Source organism: Rissa tridactyla, chromosome 1, assembly GCF_028500815.1.
Source record: "Rissa tridactyla isolate bRisTri1 chromosome 1, bRisTri1.patW.cur.20221130, whole genome shotgun sequence".
NCBI classification, from domain to species: Eukaryota; Metazoa; Chordata; class Aves; order Charadriiformes; family Laridae; genus Rissa; species Rissa tridactyla.
Window position 1 is genome coordinate 208,694,076 of NC_071466.1, and position 25,917 is coordinate 208,719,992.

Below are 25,917 nucleotides of genomic sequence, written 5' to 3' on the forward strand. Positions count from 1 at the left end.
CTATTTAGATCAGCATATATGAATTAAATAGAAACTTTATTAAAGATTGATGCTTGTCTGGTTAGGGATTAGTTATTGATTAATTGCTCTCGATAAACCATTATGATCTAATACACAAATCTTTTATGCACATTTACGCCAATTGACTAGTGCCTGCACGTACCAGGCTGGTTCATAACTCATCCCGACCAAAATTCTTATTGAAGCTTACATGAAGAAACTAATGCGTTTTTCTGATCCCAGATACTAATGCTGACTATCACAATCTGTCTCATTAGCTGAGCAGATGAAAGAATATTTTTTTTCTTCTCCCATCTCAGCTGAAATAACTTTTGCTGGATTTCTTGTTTAGAAAAGCTAGCACATTATATAGAATACCGTAATGCAGTTCAGACCAGCCTGCGCTTTTATCAGACTGTGATGAATGCGAGTATTTTATATTAAATTTAAAAAGGTATGTATTTATGTATATATGGACACATACACCCCACACTCATGGACACACACACACACACACACACTTATTTGGCTTTGGGTTGATTAGTTGGGATTTGTTTCAGCTGGAAACCTGAGAACAGCCAAGATGAATCACTGACAGTCTTAGAGGATACATCCTTTTTTCTGAGACTAATAATATGCAGCCAGATGGTTCCACCTGTAAAAAACTCCTGCTGGAGAGAATAAGGTCCCATGCTGGTAATTGCACACAGTTTAACAAGGTGAAATTCAACTCCAGGCTGTGGAGCCCAAGAAACTGATCAGAGAACTAATAGTGATCCCTCTAAATCCCACAGATGAAAAATTACAAGGGGTCAGCTGTGTTAATGTCTTGATGTCTTCATACCTCCATTTTAAACTCTAAACTCTATGGTAGAATTAACAAATTAGCATATATAAAAAAAAAAAGAATCCTTTAGGTGAGAAAAGGTACATTTTACATCTTTTAATCTGACCAGCAGGGACTATTTACATTCATAAAATTGAGCACTAGCTTCAGCATCCTTGAAAATTACTATCTATGACATACTTAATAGTTGTGGAAACTGTGGCAGCTTTGGGGTTAATAAAGAGCTATTTGCTGGATCAGACCTTTCATGGCATTCAGAACCCTGAGAAAATACCAGATGGTTGAAAGCTCAGAATGCTATTTATTTTCAGTGGTAACCTCTGGATGTTGTGCTCTTTTGACACTAAAGACATTTTTTTAACCTGTTTGATGCTTGGAATCCTGGTGTAGGTACTACTTATGGCTGAGCGTGGTTTTAAGATTTGTTACAGCATTTAGGTGTACTTAGTGAAAAAGAGAAGGTTTGGCCTCAGAGTCCTATTTGTATTCTCTTCCAGTATTTGTTACTGAATATGACTCTTTCAAAATGAACAGAAAGTCAAGCACATCTCTTAATTTGAACTGAAGAAAAACAATTTAAATTTAATACTTTGACTTACATTAAATTTTAAAAGTCTCTAAATATGAAAATTCAAGCTTTAGCACAAGAAGAGTTTTCCTAAGATAGACTGATTTCTTCTAATGAAATCTCATGAACACCATGCAGTAATTGTTAAAAAAAAAAAAAAGAGAGAAAAAGCAAAGAAAACTGCGTTAAAAGGCTAGATGCAACACGTCAGAATAACTGTGAGGGCACTACAGTGAGAAATGCAGCCTGGAGAAAGGAAGGCCATAACTTTCTGAAGAACTGTAATTGCTTTTTTGGAACATTTTTTATCTTACACCCAAATTATATGAATTATTTTCAATTCAACTTACTTGCTATTAGACAGCATATTTGAAAATGTCATAAAACATTTTGATTTCCCAAGACCTTAGATAAAATGGTGCAAAAATAAGTTCCTTGTGAAGAAACAAGAGCTTGACAGAAATTAGAAAAATAATGCTGAAAGGGGAAGTCCTGGTATTCAGGGACATGTCAATCTAATAAGGAACAAGTGAATTGAGTTAGAATACTTCTGAAAGAGTGTAACTAATCACAGGTTAATTTAAAACTAAAACATGTTCGATCTAACATGTAACATGTATGCCTTGTAGAAATACATAGCAGAAATACAAGGCACTGTAGTGCAGAAATATAATTCCCTATGACCTGCTTATATGAGGTAGAATAGCATAAAATAGGCTTTTTTTGGTCCTGTTTGGTTCTCCTTAATTTTCGTGAGGAAAGCCCTATGTCTTTCACAATGTGACACTAGAATGGCCCTTAAAAGTCACAAATTGAGTTGAAACAAGATAACACCTATTTATTTAAAAACGATACGAGTTGCAAGCTTTAATTATAGGACTCTGTGTGCTAAGAATTTAAGAACAGTGAAAACACTTAAAGTTCTGATAAAAATAAAAAAGCTGATGATCCTGAACCTACTTTGAAACACAGACTTCATGAGGAGTTTGTAAATATACAGACAATATGAAAAGAAATGTTTGGACTCGATGATCTTAAAGGTCTCTTCCAACCTAGCAAAACCCTTCAATATATTGTAGTATCGGGAAGGCAAATAGATTCAATTTTCTAATGCTTATGAAAGATTCAGCTTACGTAGAAAAGCAATAATGCAATAATAAACACTAAGGTTAATACAAACCTGAAAAATAAACCATAGTACTTCATAATCATGCAAATGTGTCTTTTGAGACAATCATTGCCATTTACAGACAATATAGCGCATGCAAAGTCTCTTTTATTGTGCAGTAAATACACATAAGAAAAGTTAAGGGAGCGCATACAATTTCAAACATATTAATTTCATTTTCTTTCAAACTGCCTTTATGCTTTTTAAACAATTTAGAATATATTAAGTCTGAACTGACTCAAACAAAACTGATACATAATTTGCAATTATTTAGTACTTAACATCAGCTTTAACATTCTGCGGTACTTATTCAGAAGAAACATTTTTAATTGCACCATTTATAATACATCAGAAAGGTTCCTTTCATGAACCTAAGTGAGATAAACTCTTGTGCTTATTTGGCAGACATATTGTATGGGGTGCATATAAAACCAGCTACGCTGCATAACCCATCAATAGAAGTAAAATACTTTATGCAAGTTTATTGAAGGATGAGATTGTCTTGCACCATCCAAATGACAAATTATCTTACATCATCACAATTCTGAATGCACAAAAGTCAACATGACAGGATGTTTTCAACAAACCATATGTAGAATGTTATTTTGCTATCACGTTAAGCTCTATATGGTTCTAACACACAATATGTACTTAATGAACATACTATTTCTATATAAATGCAGGTCTAAAGTGGTGCATCGGGAGATGGAATTATCAGTTCTTGAATTCTATCATGGAATTTCATGCAAATAAAATTACTGGAGTTTTTCAGAGGATTTGGGATATTATTTCCAAATCCCAACAAAAACTATTGCAAGTAAGTTCAATGATTCACAGTCACTGCAGAAGGCTCCACATAAAGACTGATGGTAGGATATGTATTGTACATGGAACACTCTACACAGCGTCATTAAAAAAGTAGACATCAACAAGTGAAAAGGAAAATGCACAAGCAAACCAAAAGGAAAGCAGATCAACAACAATACAGTGAGCATGCTACAGTAACTTAACACCACCCAGAAACTGCTATAAGGATAAAATAAAAAATATCAAATAAAACAAAACAAATCAAACGCCAAAAATGTAGATACACAGAAGATGCACCAAGGAACAGAAAAAAGAAAAAGTCTTTGCAGTATAACAGAAATTAGACACATGCATAGAAATGAGGATTTGCGTTGTGATAGTAAGATACCAGTCTGAGGCCTAATTTACCTTCACTGTCTGACATGGCATGCTGGAAGTCATCCATGATGAAGGCTATATCTCGATCATAGCCTCGAGTCCGTGACTCCTCCCTCATATGTTGCTGGACCTCAGGTAATGAATGGCTCGATCCAAACTGGTCCCTGGTATCTGCAGATATTGGCGGCAAGGGTCCAGCTGCCGCTCTTGCCATTCCCATTGGCTGGCCAACGGGACTTAGTGGGCTCTCTTCCTCTGAGTTCTGTGCTACTATCGGGATCCTTCCCCTGCTTTGGCTAATAGGTAGACTGGTGGGTTTAGTTCTTCCAGAAGGTGCTGCATGGCTAAAGGAAACATCTAGGGGTTCAGCTTCTTGAGCTTTCAGTCTTAAAGAAGAACTGGAAGAATCCCTTTTCAATGACAAATCAAGCCCATAAACTGAGGAGGGTCTAGATGAGGGCCTAGATCTACTACCACTGCTATAAGACTTGTCTGCTTCTTCTTGTAATGAGGATCTCATTGTTGGACCTAGTGCAGTCCCAAGGCTTGCTCCAATGGATGAAGTCAGTGGTGGCCCCATGTATTTCTGTTGGTCGGTGATATTTTTTCTAAGGCCAAAAGTGATATCATCCTGAAGAAGCCTTGCCCTAGTAGTGATTCCCCCAAGTGTTGAAGTGCTAGAAGTCATATAGCTTGAATAGTCAGGCTCAAGGTCTCTGCTTTCTTGGATAGGTGAAAACTTTGTTAGTTTGGGGTCTATCAAAGCTTTCTTGTGTTTTGACTGCTTCTGGTAAAGGAGGGCTGCTGGGAGCTGCTTGGCAGCCTGTTTCTCAAGAGTGAGCCTACCTATGCTATATTTCTCAGATTTTGGAAAATGCCTGTAGCTACCCTCCGCATGGTAATACTGTGACAGGCCAGCCAGATGATCAAGACTTTCTGCACCTCTACGGAACTCTTGTTTTATCTGGTGTTTCAGAAGTTTGAGCTCATAAGGGTCCTCCATTGGGTCTTCATCAGCTTTAACATAGGAATGTAACCTAGAAGAAGTTTGCAGTGGTGCTAGGAAGTCTGTCACTTCTTGTGCTCTCCTGGCCTCTGTTGTGCGAAGCAGTCGATCTGTTTTGGTCAGATCTTTCTCATGGAGGCTAAAACTGGAACCAAGTGCTCCTGTTCCTTTAGTAAGTTCTCCTATATCATCAATCAGCACATAATTTCGGGGTGTATGGTGGTGGTCTATATCTGCATAGAATGAATCTGCAGATATGCTTGATATAGGGCTGCTGGCTATGCTGTTTCTCTCATCTAGTCCTATCCTTAAGTCCAAGGTAGAGTATTTACTGCCCAGCTGGGAAACTGCATAATTATTGTCAGTAGAAACTGGTGCTATCATGAGAGGCTGATTGCGAATTACATCATAGTTTGTTGTTATCTTAGGCTCCAAATATAATGTAGTTTGTCTTGACTTTGGCTGTATCACCATCATCTGTGATGGGAGTTGGTACGATGGCTGTTGAGATGGTGGAGGTTGAGCCTGTGGAGTATAGGACATAGTAGCTCCTGTTTGGAAACCTGTCTGGGTCTGATAGGGTGAAACCTGCTGGTGATACAAAGGCTGCTGCTGTTGGTAATGTGATTGCTGGGTGAACTGAGTTGGTGCTTGAGTAGGCAGGGCAGGAGATGAATACTGATATTGAGCATATGGGCTTGTAGCAGGGGCAAACTGTGTTTCTGGCTGGGTTTGTGGTGGCATAAACTGGTTGAATTCTGTCTGGGGTGCAGTACGTGGTCTTTCCAAGCCATGCTGAGTTTCTATTCTGGTTGACCTGGTATTATTAACTTCACTGTCTGACATATAATCACGTTCTTCTGCTACTCCTTGGAGATAGGCACGCTCTCTCTTTTCTCTTTCTTTCAGTAACGCTTCTTTCCTCCTATTAATTCCCATTTCCAAGTATCTCAGCTTGGCATCTATTTCTTTTTCCTCCTCATCTAGCTCTGCTTGCTTCTTCCTAAGTTTGGCTGATTCACGTTCAACCAGATCCAATTCCCTGTCTATATCCTGAAGAATTTTGGCTCTGGCCATAGTGTTGGTCCTACAAATCCTTCTACGTGAAACCGATCCCACAGAACTATATGGCGACTGAGTTCCTGCTGTTACTTCCTCTGGAGGTGGGTTGGGCAGAGTCCTCTTCACCTTCTTTTGAGTGCCTGATGGAGTTATGCTTGAAGAGCCTTTTGTCTGCAACAGAAGAAACAAAACTGAATCACTATTCTGGAGGCTTGATCACAAATTAATGACAAGGTGTTTAAATTTTTTTCATGGTATGGCTGTATATCTTAACCACATAATTTCTCTAATGGAGAGGAAGCTTGTGGTACCGGTGAATAAGCAGCAGAAAATGGCATGAAAAAATGCTGGCAGTCTGATAGAAGTGAGGAAAATAAACAATCTAATGCAAAATAAGGGTGACACTGACTAGAACTTTGTTTAGCCTAAGACTGAAAAATCAACTCTACGTTCTTGAAATTGAATTGACTGTAATTTAAAAGTTATGTTTTTTTATCTCTGTATACTTATACATAAACATATACAATGCATGTATGAGGGAGGAGAATATATATAGATCTATGTACCTTCCTTTTACTTAACATTTAATAGAATATACGTATAATTATAAATGTATATATATACATACATATTCATATATAAATATATATATATAATCTGTACAACTGAATAGAAGTCTCTGAGCCAGACAATGAGCGCATACTGAGCAGCTATAACTTTTACTGAAATCCAAACACCAAAGTAGGACTTTCTGGTGCCAACACACTTGGTAAGACAGGTAGTTCTTAGTCCATCTTGTCATTTTTTGCCTCACCTCTGCTGCTATGTATATATTTTCAGGCAATATTCTTGTGCTTTACAAAAGTCGTGTGAGCTTTCTTCAGTTCACTGAAGACTTCCTTAAATTAAATTTGTTCAGTTCCAAAGCTACAGTTTAAAACTTTAAAAAAGTTAAACGGTATAAAACTATAGGAATCTAGTTCAGTACAGATGTCCAGACTTCCCCACAGTTAATGTTAGAAGGGTGATTCACCCTGACCCAAGAGAATTACCTACCTTAAGCTGATGATTCATTTTTTGAAGGTGCCTATCTCTCTTCATCAACTAGGAAAGCAGGCAATGCAACTACTTAGATGCAATCTAAACTGCACCCTAAATTACTAGGGTTTTTGAAAGGTTCTTTTTAGTTTTGAAGTTAATTTAGGCTCCCACAAAATGTAGATAGATTAAGAAGCAGGACTTGAATGATTTTGAAATTGCATCCTAACTCCTCAATAGCTTCTTACGCATTTTGCTTTAGTAAAGGAAAAGGGATTGGTCTATACACATGCACTAAAAATAATCACCTCAGCCATTACAGAACCCAGCCATGTTAACAGCAAAATGTGGAAACACTTTAGCACAGTTTAATAAGGGAAGTAAAAAGAATATTAACCAACTTGACTTTTCTGCCTCTGTAGGCAAGCACAACACTTTAGCAAGCATTAGCTGTTATTAATTAAAAATTAAATTTCTTCTGAAATAAATGCTACTTCACTCAGATAAGAAACCAACAAGATTAATTTTAATTAGGACTTTAAAAATCACCGTTTTCTCTATTTGTTCTAATATGTCATCAACAAATTGTAAAAGTTTTTAAAAAGTGTTGACAACCCTCTTTTGCCGCTCCTCTGTTACCTCACCTTAGCAAATCACAATAATCAACACATAATTTGTCATGGATCTTTAAAGAAACCTTCACTACCTTTTCAAGTGCCGTTTAAGCTCTTTTCATCCTCTTCATTTAAATCCATCAATTTTTGCGTGTTTCAGATTTCAATAAATGCAATTTAATGTTGTTTTCAGCTTCCCATGGCCATTTCCCAAACCCATGTTGTGCCAACAAATCAAAGAAACTAATTTTCTCTTGCTCAGTGTGTACTTATAATCAAAGACAAATTAATCATCTACAGTAGGTCTAGTTGACTATTAATTTATATTGTAAATTCAGTCCAATACCACTGTTATTTCCCCCTCCCAAACTGAAATAGTAATCACAGATGGTAAAGCAGTCACAGATGGCTACTGGTATTGGGGAAGAGCTATTAATAACACACTCATTAAAAGGTCTATAATACTTTATGGAATTATTTTCAGATGACAGTTAAATTGCTAATCCCAATGCCGGTTTATAAGGCATTTTATTGAAAAAATCCACATCCTGTTTTTATTTCTTCGTCTACATATAAAGAAGCTCAGACTAACAGACACTATAGGAAGATGTACCACTTGCTTTTGAAAAAGTATTGACAACCTCTAGTTTTCAGCTGCTATTCTTAGAAAAGACAAGTCTTAATTACTTTTACTTGATATTTATATTGAGATAAGAAAAAATAAATATAATATTTCAGTACTCTGATAAAATGTGTGGGTGTTTTTCCTTCTTCCTGGATATTCTTATAATCAATTATGTTCACATGCTACCTGGGAACTGCATTAATAGATTTAAGGGAAGCTCAACTGCAGTATTTTGGCAGATTACTTCAGAGTAGTTGTTGAATTCAGTTTTTGCATTTCCTTTGAATTTCTAAACTAACAAGGAAAAACAACAAGCTAGGGCTGATCTTCACCAAATTCTAATGTCTTTACCACAAAGAATTGGGAGTGGAAAGGAGTAATTGTGCTCTCTAGCCCTATCCCTGTATTTTTGATCCCTGTAACACACCTATAATGTTATGCTCATTTTAGGTTTAAAGTATCCAAAGGAAAGATGGTGCAGAAACCTTCAGAAGGCTACTATGGAGCCAAATTAAAAACCCTATCAAATACAGGCAGGTATTCTTAGGCTTTACAATTACTGGCTAAAGGCTAGGTTAGATGTCAGACAGGTGACCTTAGCAAGTTCTCTGACTGAATAAGCCACGAAGTTTTCCACCATATTTTATCACTTTTTCCATTTTCTTCATTCTAACCCATTAACTTCTAGCTATCTACTATCCCCTTCATTAATTTTTAAAAATCAGTCTGTGTTTAGCAAATGATCACTATAAATGCTGAATGTAAATCTCAAGAACTAGAAATAAATTATTCTGCTTCTTGTTTCGTCATGACAACCTTATAAGCATTATTACTTTATTGCTGACCCTTGTATATGGAGACAATTTCACAGTACTCTGGGACATCCCTTCAGGATGGACATAATGATAATCAGATCTGCTTCTGAGGAAAACCTGACCTTGCTAAAATATGTCCAAAGCTTGTGCTTTAGATAAAGCTACTGCCATGTTCTCCCCAATACTACAGAATAAAGAACTGAGGAAGAAACAATCCTCCCCCTCCCCAACCAATTTTTAAGCTTAACAATATTTTGATAATAGAGATAGGGGAAGAATGCACTCCTCAGTCTTGCAGTTCAATGTCAAGATAACATCACAGTGAGGAACTCCAAACACTGAGCTGAAGTTTGCGTGCAAACATATTTAGCAAAACCTTCCTTTTCTGCCTTGCCAATACATGTTAGTCTTGATGTGCTTCATCTCCTCAGTTTTAATTTTTAGAGGTCGTCTGGACAAAGCTTTGTGAACCCTGTTAAACTGTGTGGTGACTTTGGAATAATGCCTTTGCGATGACCATGCAATTCCTTGTGAAAATACTTTTTTGTACCTATTTTTGTCTCCTCCAGTTTGATGGCATTGCTGACAAGGCCAGCAAGACTCAGACCCACTACGTGAATCAGTCAAGCAGTAGGAAATATTCACATGTTCCACTGTTTTTTATCTGTTTTAAAGAGAGAGTTTCCTTTGGGAGACTGAATGGTTCAGGAGATGTGTGGCGAATTTCTACCTCTGAACGGTGCATTTGTTTCTATTTACTCTATCTTTTTCCCCCTCTTTTGATAGAATCACAGAATCATCTCAAATGAATTTGTTTGAATATGATATGGTGCTGTTCTTGTATCCTCCTGTCTCGCTATTCATGCTTGGGTATTAGCTTCATTTGCTCAAAGAACTGAGCTATGACACTCGGGCATACAATTCGTACACTTCTTGCATATTTTGGATTTTAGTGGCAAATATGCAATCCCTAATTATTCATTGTTCTTTTAACATTTTCTGTGATCACAACACAAACAAACTACTTCTGTCCTCTTTAGAGGACAAAATAGACAAAATAGACCTGTATTTATATATATATGTATTTGGTAAAAGTACAGACAAATCCTGCAAATAATATATATATAATATGTATACCTCTATGCATATGCACAAACTAATTACAATTGTAATGACAACATCCTTATTAGAGTTTGCCACTACTAGATTGTCTATGTAATAGACACAGAGATGTTAGACTACCTACAGTCTGTGAGGCTATGAAAAAGCAAAGATAAAGTGGGTCATAACTGAAGCCGCTCCACTGCCACAACCTTCTGAAGACTCAAGAGCATGGTGGAAAGCCTGTTCTACAATCCAGAGGAAGAAAACCTTACTCTCTGCAAGGTAAGGTTTCCTGAAGCATCTGATGTTGACTTGCAAAAGATTTGAAAGTTGGCTGTACCAGAAAAACAATGCAAATATTTTTTGTCTTCAAACAAGGACTATGCAGACAATAAGCTAGCTCAGCAAACTCATGACTAGCATCAGTTCAAGAGATGCACGCTGATGTGTTAAATGTATTACTAGGAATAAGTCATTTGCATCTAGAAAAGATGTCAAGCAGCAGAGGGACAGAAATTACTCTCCCATTCTGAAAAGAGGTCACTTTAGGTGGGGATCAATGCAGGTTACTAAGGCAGCGATGACGTGGAAGGCAAAGCCTGTGCTGTAGCTTTCTCTGTTCTAGCTCTCACATCTGGGATTTTTCTTGTATCAATATACTCCCCAAAATCAACCCTTCCAAACCCCCAAAACTCACAGTAAAAACTGCAGTTGTAATGAAGCCATTCGCCTTATAAAAGGCTTCATATGTGTTATTCAGTATTACAGTATTGGCTCTTCATCATTAGAAATGCATAAGTAAGAACAGTTAGAAATTTTGTCAATTCATTATTTTAAATATTCAATTTACTTCTAAGAATCTATGAAAATCAGTTATCACTCATTAAGGACCTTTTGGTAATTTAACAGTGTGTTTAAAATTGCTTGTAAATGAAACCTAAGTCCAAAAGATAGTGACATAATACACTAATATTAGATGTTTTGTAGCTTGTCCTGTGGACCCTTCTCAACTTAATATCTACTATGTGGTAACCACTGACTAGAGGGGACAAGCTTCGTTAACCCTTGGCAACAAACGTTAGGGCAAGAATATTGAGAAACTTCTTTCCACTGACTAAGGCTGACATGGAGTCACTTTTATGGCATGAAGAACTGAACAGTATGGGAACCCACCTCTAAAGCCAACAGGTAAAGTGAAGCAGCTGAATTGTTCATGGTAAGGAAAATATATTAAAATACGTATTTATAAAAGATAGTCTTATCAGCGGTGCTGAGAATGGAGTAATACATGCTCTGAACAAATTCTAACCGTCAGTGAAAACCCACCAGGCAACCTGTACTGCCTTGCCTTGTGTGCCACTGCTGGCAAGGGGAGTGCAAGATGAATCTGATGAGCTGAATTTGGCCTAGTGTACGGGAGGGAAATACCTTGCTTCAGGAGAAATGTACTAGAGCTTTCCTTTAATGTAACTCTTGTCCTTTTCATTTCTGGAAGTATTTTGCTCTGGGGACTGAGCAGTCAGACAGAAAACTAGTTTCTAAATCACTACACGGCAGCACTGCAATGTCAGTCAGTCTGATTTTCTCAGAGTTGTTTGTTTTTGGTTTTTTTGCCCACCCCCGTCCCTCCCCCCACTCCTTTGGAACCTCTGTAAAGATAAATTTCTCTTCTGTTAAAACCAATATAAATTTTTATGTCTTTTCCAAAATAATAAGCATTTTTCAGAGGTTTTTTTTGCTTTCATTTGTGCCAGAGTCACTCATTCCTCAGATGAGCAATTCTGTACTTTCCATCCTCTTGCTCCTTTCATTTTCTCTGTGAAATTGTTTGAAATTGCCATTTTCACTTCAAATGCAAGGGGAACTGCACAGTACACTTAACAGCTGATGTGACATGAGGTATCAACTTCTTTCCTCAGTTAAACACATAAAAGGCCATATGCTTCTTTTGATCTCAGGGGGAGAAAGGAGAAATTCAATGGAAATTTGATATGCAAACTACAGACAGATGTGGCCCTTACACAGTGATTTTCAAAGGGATCTAAACCTACATTTCATCTACTTTATGTAAGTAGGCATAATAGTTGTTCTCAGTTGTTTGCATAGAAGAGGTAGTTTTACACAGACTAACCAATTTGTGATTCACTTGGAACAGGACTGACAATTTTTGCCTATCAGGGCAACGGGGCAATTCCCTCCTCAATTTCTAATGGTAAAGATTAGAAATAACAGTTTAAAACAGGAGAAATACATCAGAGGAAAATCAGTTTGTGAGAAGAATGAAATCCAATGTTTTGAAACTTTGACTTTAAATATTGTAACTGCAACAATACTCCATATGTGTGCATTTAACTGATTTTAGACAACATACATATTGTTCAGAAGCTTATGTTTTCATTTCCTCAGCTTATATCTATACCGTTTGCTTTTTAAGCTCACTGAAGAACAGCAGTCTCTTTACCCATTGCCTTTAGTACAATTCAATACTGTTTGTAATTATTTTTTCTTCCATAGCTTAAGCCTTATACAAAAGGGAAACATTTCTGGCTACCTTATATATTAACATTATCTTCAAAATTCACCTGAAAACAATTATTTTCTTTTTTATTCTTTATTTCTTTTTGCCTCTGTTATTCTTTGCTACTTATCTTTGTAATCATATTACTTATCTTTGCAAAGTGCTCTGGGAGACAAGCTTGTATAAGAGATTCACTGTCCAATTATATTAAATGTATATAGAATTACACGTATTTCAGTTACTTTAGAATGGGGAAAAAATCTCTGGCAGATTGATTCAGACAATGGGCATCTGTCAAGTTAACAGAAAGGGTCAAATTGTCAGAGTTGAGCACCACTTCTGCATTGAAATCTCTGTACCGAATGCGCTCAATACTTTTCCCACCACTCAATCTCCAAAAAAGAAAAACAAAAAGGAAAACTTGGGAAAAGGACGGGGAAAGGGGGAAGGAGGGGACAGGAGAAGGGAAAACCCTTATCCTCTAAACAGAAGAACGTGGTCAGAATTTCTTCTCTAAATGACAAATACAGATGTCAAACTTTGTTATACCGTATCCTGGGCTGCATAGAAAGAAGCGTGGCCAGCAGGTCGAGGGAGGTGATTCTGCCCCTCTACTCCACCCTGGTGAGACCTCAGTACTGCGTACTGGCTCCAGATTGGAGTACTGCATCCAGCTCTGGACCCCCCAACATAAGAAGGACATGGACCTGTTGGAGGGAGTGCAGAGAATGGCCACAAAAATGATCAGAGGGATGGAGCACCTCTCCTATGAAGACAGGCTGAGAGAGTTGGGGTTGTTTAGCCTGGAGAAGAGAAGGCTCCGGGGAGACCTTACTGCAGCCTTTCAGTATTTAAAGGGGGCCTACAGGAAAGATGGGGACAAAATTTTTAGCAGGGCCTTCACAACAGGACAAGGGGTAATGGCTTTAAACTTAAAGAGGGTAGATAGAAGGAAGAAACTTTTTAGGATGAGGGTGGTGAAATACTGGAACAGGTTGCCCAGAGAGGTGGTAGATGTCCCATCCCTGGAAACATTCAAGGTCAGGTTGGATGGGGCTCTGAGCAACCTGATTGGGTTGAAGATGTCCCTTCTCATTGCAGCGGGGGTGAACTAGATGGCCTTTAAAGCTCCCTTCCAACCCAAACTATTTATGATTCTATGATTCTACAAGTGACTTGAAAACATTGGAGGAAATATATAGCTGCTATGTAGGCAATACCTACTGATACTTACAAAATGTTTGTCTTTATATGCTTTGTACTAAAATATGTTAAATACTCTTAAGTATTTTATTTATATATCAGTATATTAAAAACTATCACAGGACTTCACAGAAAGAAAATGGTATTCAAGCACTGCTACAACGTTGTTTTATTTAGTACCAACTGAAGTTAGTACTCTGAGTGCTACAGTACTATAGCCCTAATCCATGATCAAAGCCTGAATTTGATAAAAAATTCAGATTAAATACTTCTGTCTATGAATTAAAATCTCATTTGTAAATTACTTGTGAATTTTAGAAGATAGTCCAGTTTTTGTTTAAAAGAAAAAAGGATCCAAATGTATGGATTTAGCTAGATGCTGTCTTCCTCGTGACTCATGGAAGAAGTTTCTGATGCACATTCTGCTTTTGACAACCCAAAAGATTATGCAATAAATGATGAAACAGAGGATAAGGTATATGGAACTCTATGTACTGCATAACAGTAAGTTGGACAAGAGAAAGACTGACTATATGGAGAAACACTAATGGCAAAGCTAGAATTGCTGTGAGGTAGGTGCTTAACAAGATTAAGACAAAATCTGTAGATTCATGGTGACTATGTACTATACTATAATATAGTATACTACACTATAACATAATTGATGTTTCTCAGTCAATCATCATTTCTTTTTTCCCCCTATTGTTTCACTGACAGTCTAAGAAGCATTTTACATAAATACAGAACTGTAGATACTAAGAACTTCTCAGCCTAACCTCTGGAAAGTTACCAAATGTTCTATGAAGTGGATGGACTATTTGATGCCTGTGCTAGGTGAAGATACAAATATTGTTTGCACATGATGCGCTCTGTCTCCAGCACAGCCTGGTTTTGGGTTTAACTAACTAATGACACCAAACTGCACCTCAGTAATATGTTCTGATACAGAGGCGATGTGATTCTGCCATTGGCAATTCAAAACAGTTACATTAAAGGCTAGCGTAGCAAAGTATTAATTGTTAGCTTCGGGATTTGTTGATCATGAAGCTCTTTTTGGCAGTAGAAAAAGAAACCAGTCATCTTCATCTTGGAATGACAAAGTCCTTGGAATAAATCTTTTTACACCTAATGCAACATCCTTAGCATGGGCTCATTCACTCATTGTAATTAATAACACACAAATCATTATATGTCACTCCCCTCAGTCAGAATAATAGATTTTTTTGAAACTCAGATTTCATCTATGGAAAATTTTACTGGATCATAAAGAGCCTTTTCCCAGTCAACGAGAACATACTTTAAGTTCTCTTTCTTTGCAATCTAACAGAGAATCCTGGCCAGCAAATACTGGTGAGAAAAATTCAGAACAGTTTATACTTATCAGTAGGATATGCATATGCTGAATTAACACCATCTGTTTTCAACTGATATCAGACTACTTTGCAAACTTTCAGCTACAATTAAAAAAAAAAAAACAAACCACCAAAAAACCTCTGTCTTTGAAAGAAAGAAAATAATAATCTTGTTTTACAGGAAAAAAACAAACAAACAAAAAAGGTGTGAGAAAATCTTGGCTTTTTCTGCCTCTCCTTCGTTACTGACTTCCTTCAAAGAATGGTAGCTGAGACTCCACATGCTGTGCCACAGCCCTTGTTTATTCGCAAGAGTGAGGATTCATCTGTCCAAGCGCAGACATAATGTACAGAGCTAATCTGAGCTAGTCCTCCAGACTACTGAAGTGAAAGAAAGTGCAATTTTTCTTCAGCTCACTCCAGAATCACACCTGTTTCTCTTACTGACTGTAGAAACAGCCACATGTAACACAGATGTCACCTGTAAATGTCTCAAGACAGAGAAGGTCAGTCCCACTCCCAGCAATCGCAGCAGTTTGAATTCTTGCTTTTGGCTCCTCATGCGGGATCTGTTTGGTAGCAGAGTTTTTATCCTTTTCCCTGTGCAGGAATCTTGCCACCTCTGCAGTTCTTCAGAAATGACACCTCCCCTTGGCAATCAAAGGCTCTGGGCTTGGCTCAGTGTGATCGTTCAGGCAGTATTTACTTTATTCTGCACTCATGATGCTTTACTTGCCTGGTCTAAGATTAAAGGTGGCAGAGTGCGCAGAACCCTGATTAATCACTTTCTCTAAAACGTGGTTCATGCTGGGTAACAATGGCCATGTAACTCCTGCTGTAAGGCATAGATTAGACAAACTCCCCAAGTGCCTAACTGCTTAATTCAGGCCTTTCTATGAGCAGCACAGCCGAGCCTTCTCTTTGGCTTTTCTGCTCAGCCCTGATTTCACCTGTACTGCTGTGCACCTGCAGAACAGCCTGCATCAAATTTCTTTCCCCCTCTTTCCATAAGTGCCTTAAAATTTACCAGTATAACACATTCAGTTGTAGACAAACATACTGCTTACTCTGCTTTGGTACCATGTATAGCTCTGTAAGGCTTTTTGAGTTCTGTAAGGACCAATAGTCCTTACACGGTTGTCAAAATCCCAGTACTATGCACTATTAGAATAGAATAGAAATAAAAGGCAGAACAGAAACAAAAGGAGGTTTGTGAAACTCTCCTTGGTCGCTGCTGCCCAGCTTCCAGCCTTCACTCCATTCCAACAACTCACCAGCTTTCTGGTCTGCAGCAAATTCTGCACAATCCCCTCTGCCTCAGGTGGACAAGATGCTTTCTCCATGAGCTCAGGTTCTGAGTCCATTCCTCTCTCTTCTCTGCAGTTTCTCAGTGTCTCCCTGAAACTTCCTTCTGCCTGAAACTTTTTTATTTCCCCTCTCCTTCCACGTCTCTTTTCCTGAAGCACAAGAACTCACCCTAAAATATGCTCAGTTGCTCCCAGGGCAGGTGCAATCTCCCTCTCTCCCCAGAAGCTTCCAGCCAACCCAATCCTCTCCCTTTTTAAAGGAATGTAACTGAACCTGACAACAAACACAGAATAGATCGTCTGCTACAGATGGCTTAACTTATGAAGTGTGAAAACCACTCACAGTATGTCCAGATTTTCTATTACACTTTTTCTACAGTGAGAAAGTGTACTAGCCAGACCACACAAAACCCCATATTCCCATTCTTATTCTCATATAATAATGGCATTTCCAGTTAGATAGAAACCCATTTCTAAGTGACACAAAACCAAATAACCTCTCCTCCCACCCCACCCCAAACCCTGAAAGAGTCAGCTTTTCAAAGAAGGCACTAATACTTGAATATACATGTACAGAAATTTTCCATACAGATAAAACCAGAACACCTTCTCCTGCAAGAAAACCAGCTTTCACTATGTTATCTGTTTAAATTTATACCTCTTTTTTTCCAAGCAAAATAATCTTTTAAAAGGCATGAAACCGTTTTTTTTAAAGTTTACTTTTTTTCCCCTGTTTTTCTTGTATGTGTATTTGTCTGTTGATATTATACCAGATTTAATCCATGGAGCTGGGAAAGAGAAGTGGCAAATGTCTCATCATTTCAGAGTATTTAAAACCAGACTGGAGATCAGCACCAGCTCTTCACCAAAGAAATCCAGTCAAGGCATCCAACTCAGTCTTGATTAGGACAACTGTGAATAAAGCTGGGAGGAAGTCCTGATTTTTAGAACAACCTCCATCTTTTCTTTTAAGTATAAATGGATATATTTTTTATACCTGATTGTTTTAGCAATTATTAAATATGGTTTATATGACTAACACAGAAATCTAGATTCATTTTTAGAAGAGGAAGTGTTTCACTCCTGGATAAATTCAATCAGATGACAGCCTTGCAGGCAATGTGATATTTAATCAAACTGTGTAGGGTTGGGGAAGAAGCAAGCAGTAACCTTTAATGAATTTTCTACCTACTATTTTAATAGCAATTATACTATTTTAGAATCATGACCTTCCTCTTCCCATTTCTGCTTACTGTGACAAGCAGGACAGGAAGATTGAAATTTGGCAAGCTTACTTTTAAACACTAATGAAGTTAAAAATAAGGAAAAGGCAGTAGAAAAACAGAAGTTAATATGAAAGATGTGCCATTTGCAGTTTCTAAACCTACATTTGTATCAAAGAAAAGGAGAAACAGAACTTAAACCAACTGCGATGTTTCAAGGCACCACATAAAAACGAAAATTCTTACGGTTGACTTGGAATCTAGGACATACTTTCACTGCAGATACACAAGGAAAAAGGTTCTTTTTCCCCCCTCATTTTCAGAGCCCCTATTATTTGTGTTCCAAACCATTCTTTGTCAATCACTGCCATAGGTCAAAATAAATCTAAATAAAAACTAGCTCTACTTGATTACATGCATATGGACTCTACCAATTGCCCTAAACGTGAAGTGCACAATGAATTTTACTATAGAAATACAGAAAATTAACAGTAAAAGATGTTTACAAGATGAATCCACATTTGGGTTGGTTCTCTTCTCTGTTGTATTTGTGTGTTGTTCTCACTGTTTTAAAATTTCTAGTGACACTTATGAGTCTGAAGATAATCTTACAGAGTAAACCCAGAGTTTACAAAGAAAAGAAAATCAATGAAACCCTAAAATGTATATAATCATCCAAATGCATATTCTAGACCAGTGGAAGAGTAAGGGCTGAAAAAGTAGTCCAGATCATCCATACCAAATGGCTACTGAACATACTAGTGACATTTTAACTTCACAAAACATCAGGCTTTACAGTCATGTCATTGAATGTTGTTTGGGTCCAGATGTATCCATGGGAAGTCAAATAATCGCTCTGAAGTCTCACTCTGATGTTCACTGTGGCCTATAGTCGCTAAAGGCACAGCGTATGGATACACTTACTTACATACAAGAAGTGGCAGGACTACGGAAATGATTGTCCCCCTGTACTCAGCACTGGTGAGGCCACACCTCGAGTACTGTCTTCAGTTTTGGGCCCCTCGCTACAAGAGACATTGAGGTGCTGGAGTGTGACCAGAGAAGAGCAACGAAGCTGGTGAGGGGTCTACAGAACAAGTCTTAAGAGGAGCAGCTGAGGGAGCTGGGGTTGTTTAGCCTGGAGAAAAGGAGGCTGAGGGGAGACCTTATCCCTCTCTACAACTACCTGAAAGGAGGCCGTAGTGATGCAGAGGTTCGTCTCTTCTTCCAAGTAACAAGCGATAGGACAAGAGGAAATGGCCTCAAGTTGCACCAGGAGAGATTTAGATTAGATATTAGGAAAAATTTCTTCACCAAAAGAGTTATCAAGCATTGGAACAGGCTGCCCAGGGAAGTGGTTGAGACACCATCCCTGGAGGTATTTAAAACATACGTAGATGTAGTGTTGAGGGACAAGGTTTAGTGGTAATTTTGCAGTGCTAGGTTAATGGTTGGACTTGATGATCTTAAAAGTGTCTTCCTAAAGGTCCATTTTATAACTCTATTTATGGGTTCAAAGCATCACTGTTGTGTGCAAGTGTGATTTACCGAAGATCTACTCCCTAAAGACTAAAAAAGGCAAAAGTGACTAATGGTTCTTAGGTGGTGAGGATGTCAGAAGATATACACCTCTCCAATACAACGACAGTTTAAGAAAACTGTATTGCACAAAACAAGAACAGTGAAGGTTTTACAGTATGAGGATAAACAAGACAAGAACACTTGTTAGTTAATATTTAGTTGGAAAACAGGAGAAAATGGCTGAGCATGAAAAGGGTTCTTCTAAACTTTCACTGCACAATGCTACTACTACATGTCATGATTAAGAAAGAACTTTAGCCAGGTTTATAAAATTCAGATGGGGATGCACCCCAATATCCCCAAGGAAAGAACCACCCTGGAAAGAGGCCTTGGCCTTTTAAAAACAGCGAGTCAAAGGATGGAAATACAAGAAGCACAGACTTTATGCAGCTGATTTCTGAAAGTCACCATTCAGTAACAGGCCATAATGGTACGTTTAATAGTACTGTAGAGGTAAGGAATGCCTACCTGAAACACTAAATACCTGGATGTCCACCAGTGTTTAATGTAGAAGAATAATTTTGGTCATTAGTTCACCTATACAAAATCTATGGGTGCAGAGTTTTCGCTTCAATTTTTCTCATTTTGAGATAAATCTGTTCTTGTGTAAGTCCTAAGATTATTAGCTTTTAAGAGCACCTAGATGTAAATGACAAACATAATAAAATTATTTTTATTTCATGTTTTGCAAATTATGACTACTTTTGGTATTTATTTAAGGCAATCAAAGCAACGTTGCTTAGCTGAAATATTTTGACCCTGTGTCAAAGTTAATGCTTAAAGAGTCTCAGGCTTATTAGCCATTAATTTATTTGCCTCTGAGCTAAGACTGACAAAAAGTTATTGCTTAGCATCAGTCATGCACTGATTTTAGACCCTTGGACAGACTAGGGTAGAGATCATCAAGTCATCTCCCATGATGAAGATTGCTATTTTCAGTCATCAAGTCAGAAGTCAGGAACCTCAATGGTCTTTACTTCATTTTCAGATGACAGTATTTATGTTCATAGATCTTTGATAAGTCCATAAATAAAAGTAAAGAACCTTTCTATAAGTATTACAGAATTTGTACTACTTACAGAACCAGCTGTTTGTATTTCAGCAGGGAACATGAAATCCTTTAATTCTCAGATCTCTCTTCTGGTATCTGAAGGCACAGTAATCATTCTAATGCATTGCTGTACATATAGCAGACAGGAGCCAGGAAGGCTGAACAGTGATGAAAATTATCTTGACTGACGAATCATTGATGGCATTTACCTCAGCATGCATTATCTATGAGCTCTGTGTATTAGTGTGCAACTCCTTATCGTGTTGTTTGAACATCAATTTACAAATAAACACTAAGTACTAGGGTAATGATGAAACATTTTTCTTTATCTGCTCTGTTCTCTTTCTGGAAAACATTAAATGACTTTATATCAGACCATAGCAAACATTTTTAATTTACACTGCTTTTCTGCCATGGTATAGATGCCTTATTATAACATTTTACAAATTATATATTCATGAAATATAACTACAATGTTGCAATATAATAAAAAATTCAGATCTGTAAGATGACAAAGAATTAGAAAATGCAATGTATATCTAATACATTTTATCTAAAAGTAACATAAGAACTTTTTTTTTTTTTTAAATTTAGAACAACTAAAACCAGGACCAAGTCAGGAGGAACTCACTGGCACAAGGGTCTGCTCCAAAAAGCAAACCTTGAGCTCTTTTTAAGACTTAAAAAGAAAACTCTGACAAAGAGAGAAAAGATGACGCCATTACTTTCTTACATGCTCATAGATCTGGTTCAGAGTATAAGATCAACCTGTTTCATTCAAGAGAAATTTTCTTAACACTTACACTTGTGTCATGAAGCCCCAACACCAAACATTCTTCCTATGGAGCAGTTCTGCCCTGCACCACTTTATATATATGGGTCATATACATGAGGAGTACACTCCATGTCTTGTGAAAAATCACGTGTTTATAGATAAAAAGTATGTGGCTTTTATGCCTAATTCTCTAGCTCACCCAGGAAGGGTAAGTACCCAGTGACCCAAGTGATTTGGAACCCATCTAGTTATTCAGAAACCACTGTGCTTAACACTTTGGAAACACACACTATAAGAAAATGCCTGCTGCAGACTTCCTATATGAAGTGGAAGAACAGGTTCAGAAGCAAAAAAAAGTACTCTGTCTCAATACTTTTCTTAAAACACTGAATATGTATATTTTCCATTCTGCCTTCAGGTCAAAAAAATAACATTTTTATGGATAAAGAAAATGTGTTGCATTTAATAGTTAGCATTAACTAAACGTTTAAAAGAAAGATAGCTTTCTGGGGGTAAGCCACTTTCTATTACAGAGGACAACATCTAACCTTACAAGCTAACTATCTCATCCTTTTCTGAAAAAAACTGAATTGGTCACTGTCATGGGGAAAAGGCTGAATGAGATGCACCTTGATCTGAAATTGTGTTGCAAATCCTATCCTCACAAAATTATTCTCTAATTTTTGAACTGCACATGAAAAAAACCCAAATACCTGAAAACCTTCAACTGTTCTTCAGTCTATTCTTTCTGTATGAGCCACTCAGAAGAAACTACAAAACACTGATTTCAATTTGTTCTTTCTCAGTTCTCCACTAGATTTCCAAACTCTGAGTATTCTGAACTTCAGGAAAAAATATTTCCAACACATTTCTTTAAAAAAAGTTTTGGAGTTTCATAGTAAATGATTAGTAGTACTATAACTTTCAGCAGAAAACTCACAAGTGATAATGATTTTCAGACAGAGGATCAGAAACATGCTGCTATTTTAAAGCATTTATATGTTTCTCCCCATTACAGAATTACCAGCTGTTTTGTATAATGAAGTTTAAACATACTTTATGTCAAATTTCTATGCTTTGCGAGCAGGACACCTTTCTCATTCCACCTTGTTTCTTAATTTATTGCTAATTCCCATGTCTGTCTAACATAATGTATCGATATGGGTAAGATACATGTCAAAATAAGTTACCAGAGACTGATAAAACCGGAATCACAAATCTGATGCAAACTGAGACTTCTACAGTCTCAGCTATTCTATTAATATCTCCAGTTCGATACACACATTCAGAGCTATTCTATATATTGAACTCCTTCTGGGCTTTGAAGCAAATGGGGCTGATTATCATCGTCTATCACTTCCCACCATTTACTTTATTGACTGTATTCTCAATACTTGCAGAACAAGTCAGACAATTGGAAATTCTTCTCCATTAATAAAAACTTTTTATGTTTTTCCAGAAAATTTTACAGTAGGATCAGATGTAGAGGAAAGAAAAACCCATTACTCTTTGTTTGGGATTTTTTTGGTAAAAATATGGATAGGAAAAAATGTGTTTCAGGAGAATCGCTGTGTATTTTTTCAGCTTGCCAGCTGCCAGGGCCTCATTTTCACTTTCTCTCCAAAGGCAGCTGGTAAATATCACTTTATTTTTTTTTCCTACAATGTAAAACTCCACTCTTTTTTCCTGTGCAATCTTGCTTCTCCAATATAAAATTCACATTTAAAGGATACTTTCTAATAGAACATTTCCAGTGGCACAAGTTATTTTAATCATTTAAATGAACAGCCTTCCTCCCTCTTCCCCACATTCCATCTGTTTGGGGCCTCCATTTTTCATAACAAACAGAACTGAGAAATTTTGTTTTAAAGAAAGAGCAAAAAAGCCTCCCCATATTGGAAACAGTGGAATAACCAGTTCAGAGTAAAAAAAATCATTCTCATTTCTTCAAAGCACGATCCACATCTCACTGAATTAACACACTGCACCATTAACTTCAGAGAATTTTATATGAGTTATTTAGTTAATGTCTTCTTCAACAATCCCTGAGATATAAGAACAAGCTTCTATGGCTTTAAAAGTCAGTGGAAATACTCAACTCCAAACTTAAGCCATCATAATAGATCACAAAGGGTTCAGCGGCAATGCTGGTTTAAAGTATTTCCCTCTCTCCCACTACTCCACATTTCTCTTTCTGTATCTTTGGTTATGCCCGTACACCAGAATAAGCTGGTAAAGTGGAGCAGACTCAATTTTGCTGCTGAAACCACTATGTAGTTGGTTGAGTAATGGGTGAGTAAGTCTAGTACTGTTAAGGAACTGTTAATGTGCATGATCTTGCATAAAGTGCAAGATAAATAAGATTAATATACAACTTCTAATTCATCAAATAACTTTTTTAGAGCTAGTTTACATTTTTCTACATAACACTACTTGAGTTTTGTCATGATCTGGACACATATCTCTTCTCCTGGGCCCATGCCTCTTCTCCCTTTCCCACATTTAATTTGAATGTATCATCTTTGGATGTTTCTTTTTGAGTTTGACCCATTTGATGGCAGCTCTCTGTGCCTCTTTTCTGATAACTTTCCTATCCTTGGTGGTTAAGGTGGAAATTTGTCTGACAAAATAACACTGCCGGAAACTGGTGTGAATATTAATGAACTAAAATATTAATGAAGCCAGCAATCATGCTTTAAAGTAAAAACTCAATGGTGCAAATACAGAAGAGACGTGACATGAAGAAACATAAAAAAGGAGCAAAGAATACAGTTAGTAAATGACAGGAGAAAGAACGGAGAGGAGGAGAAGGACAACAAATGTTTGAAGAACGAAGGGAGATGTGACACAGGCTGAACAAAAAAGGAACATGTGCATATCCAGTGTGAACTGGATGCGAGTGACTGGGAAAGTAATAAGAAATGAAAACAGAAATGAAGTGATCATTTTCTTCTTCATTATTTTCCACCTTATATTTAGCCTTCTACATGAAGTACACAAACAGGTTAATTACAGAAGACAGAAAAAAACCAAACTATGATCAATTTTATTATTTTCCTTTTCTTTCCTTCAGTTACACCTTAATCATTTATCTTAAATTTTATCTGCCTTAAAACACAGATATATTATTGCAAAGTTAAATTAATAAAATGTCTATCTTCTAACAAGCATTGCTCCCCTGTTACTTGGATATGGTATTTATGGATTATAAACAAAATTTTCTATTTCAATAGGATTTGAAAGACAGATCTTCATCTGAACATGAAATTATTTGCCTAAACATACTATAAGCAACTAATATTGAGTAGTAATGGAAAACATTAGTATTTCCTCAAGACCAACGATCATACACCTCAAGAATCTTGAAGAATTTGTAGAACATAATAAAAAGGCATTAATGAGTGCCAACTTGAATTTGGGATGATGCTGTAACTTAGAAGTGTTCTGGCAGGGCTCCATGACTTATTCTTGAATTGTAGCTTCTTGTTATTTTTGTACAAAACATGAAAATACTTTTTATGTCATATTTTTGAAGGAAATCCCTCACAGAAATGTTTTACAGAGTACTCTCACTGGATTTTGGGGATCTTTATATTCAAGCCTTGTTATCTACATCATGGGAATGAAAGAGGCATTTTCTATTCTCTCAGTTAAAAATCTAGAATACATTTATAATAGATTTTCTCTCTGTAATGATGACAGACATAGAGGAGTCAGTAACTCAGAATTTATATATCCCTTATGCATTATGCCTATAAACAGACACTAGTTTTTATTATGAAAGGATGATTTCCCAAAACTTCAGTCTACTAAAAAAAAATCCAGAAAAAAAGGAGGAGGTTTTAGTGGCAAAAAAAAAAAAAAAATAAAATCCAGCAATTTGCCAAATTACTCTACCCTAATTACTAGGTTTGAGAGCTGAATGGGGGGTATAGGCTAGTGTTTCCTGAATGGTACTGTGTATTTCTTTATAAAGCTGCATAGGAAGTGCTTGAGGGAACATAATTTGCTTCTGAAGTGAAGCAGTACAGAAGTTCGAGTATCACTGCACTTGAGCTAATGAGAACAACAACACTAACTAGAAGAGCAGGACTCAGATGGGAGAGGCTCCCATACTCTTCCCATCCTGTTTCATATCCACCCAAAGCATCAAAACCCTTGGCTAAGGAGTCCAATGTAGGTCCAGTAACATGGACAGGGCTTGAGAAGAGTGGATGTTCTATGAAGAGAGGCTAAGGGAACTGGTCTTTAACTTGGAAAAAAAACAGCTAATTGCCATCTTCAGCTCTCAGATGCAGCACTACTGAAATGACAGACTCAGACTCTTCTAAGAGATGCACAGCAAAGGACAGAAGGCACAAGCTGCACAAGGGAAATTAAGCATTCTTCACCATGAGAGCAGTGAAGTCCCAGAACAGGATTCACAGAGAGACTGAAATCTCCATCCTTGGAGATTTTCAAAATTCAACTGGACAAGTGCTCTAGTTGTCTGATATAACTTTGAATTTAGCCCAGCTTTGAGGTGGAGGTAGGACTACATGACCTCCGCATAACCTTCCCTATCTAATTTATTGGTGATCCTCTTCTCAGTCACTGTCATGCCTGAGGAGTGTAGCTAGTTAATATTTACAAAAAACATTATACAGGCACCAATACCCTGGTGGATTTACTGCCAAGATGCTGTGGAAGGTGTGAAAGAGTAGGGACTGCAGTATTTATTTTTATTAAATAAAAGCTTCAATGTAGGCAAGAATGTTCCATTACTGCAGTGTTGCTGAAATGAAAAATACTGTTAGTCATTTTTGCAAAATACCCTCCAGAAAAGCCATTTGCCTTTTTACATATGCTTTATATATACATATATATAAAGTAAAA

General features: G+C 37.1%; 1 protein-coding gene across 1 annotated transcript in view; it reads right to left on the bottom strand.

Moving 5' to 3' along the window:
- The window catches only part of PCLO (piccolo presynaptic cytomatrix protein), a 367,476-nt gene that overhangs the window by 147,162 nt on the left and 194,397 nt on the right, over nt 1–25,917 (bottom strand). The window contains 1 exon segment of the mRNA XM_054219098.1: nt 3,799–6,007. Coding sequence (XP_054075073.1) covers nt 3,799–6,007 — 2,209 coding nt within the window.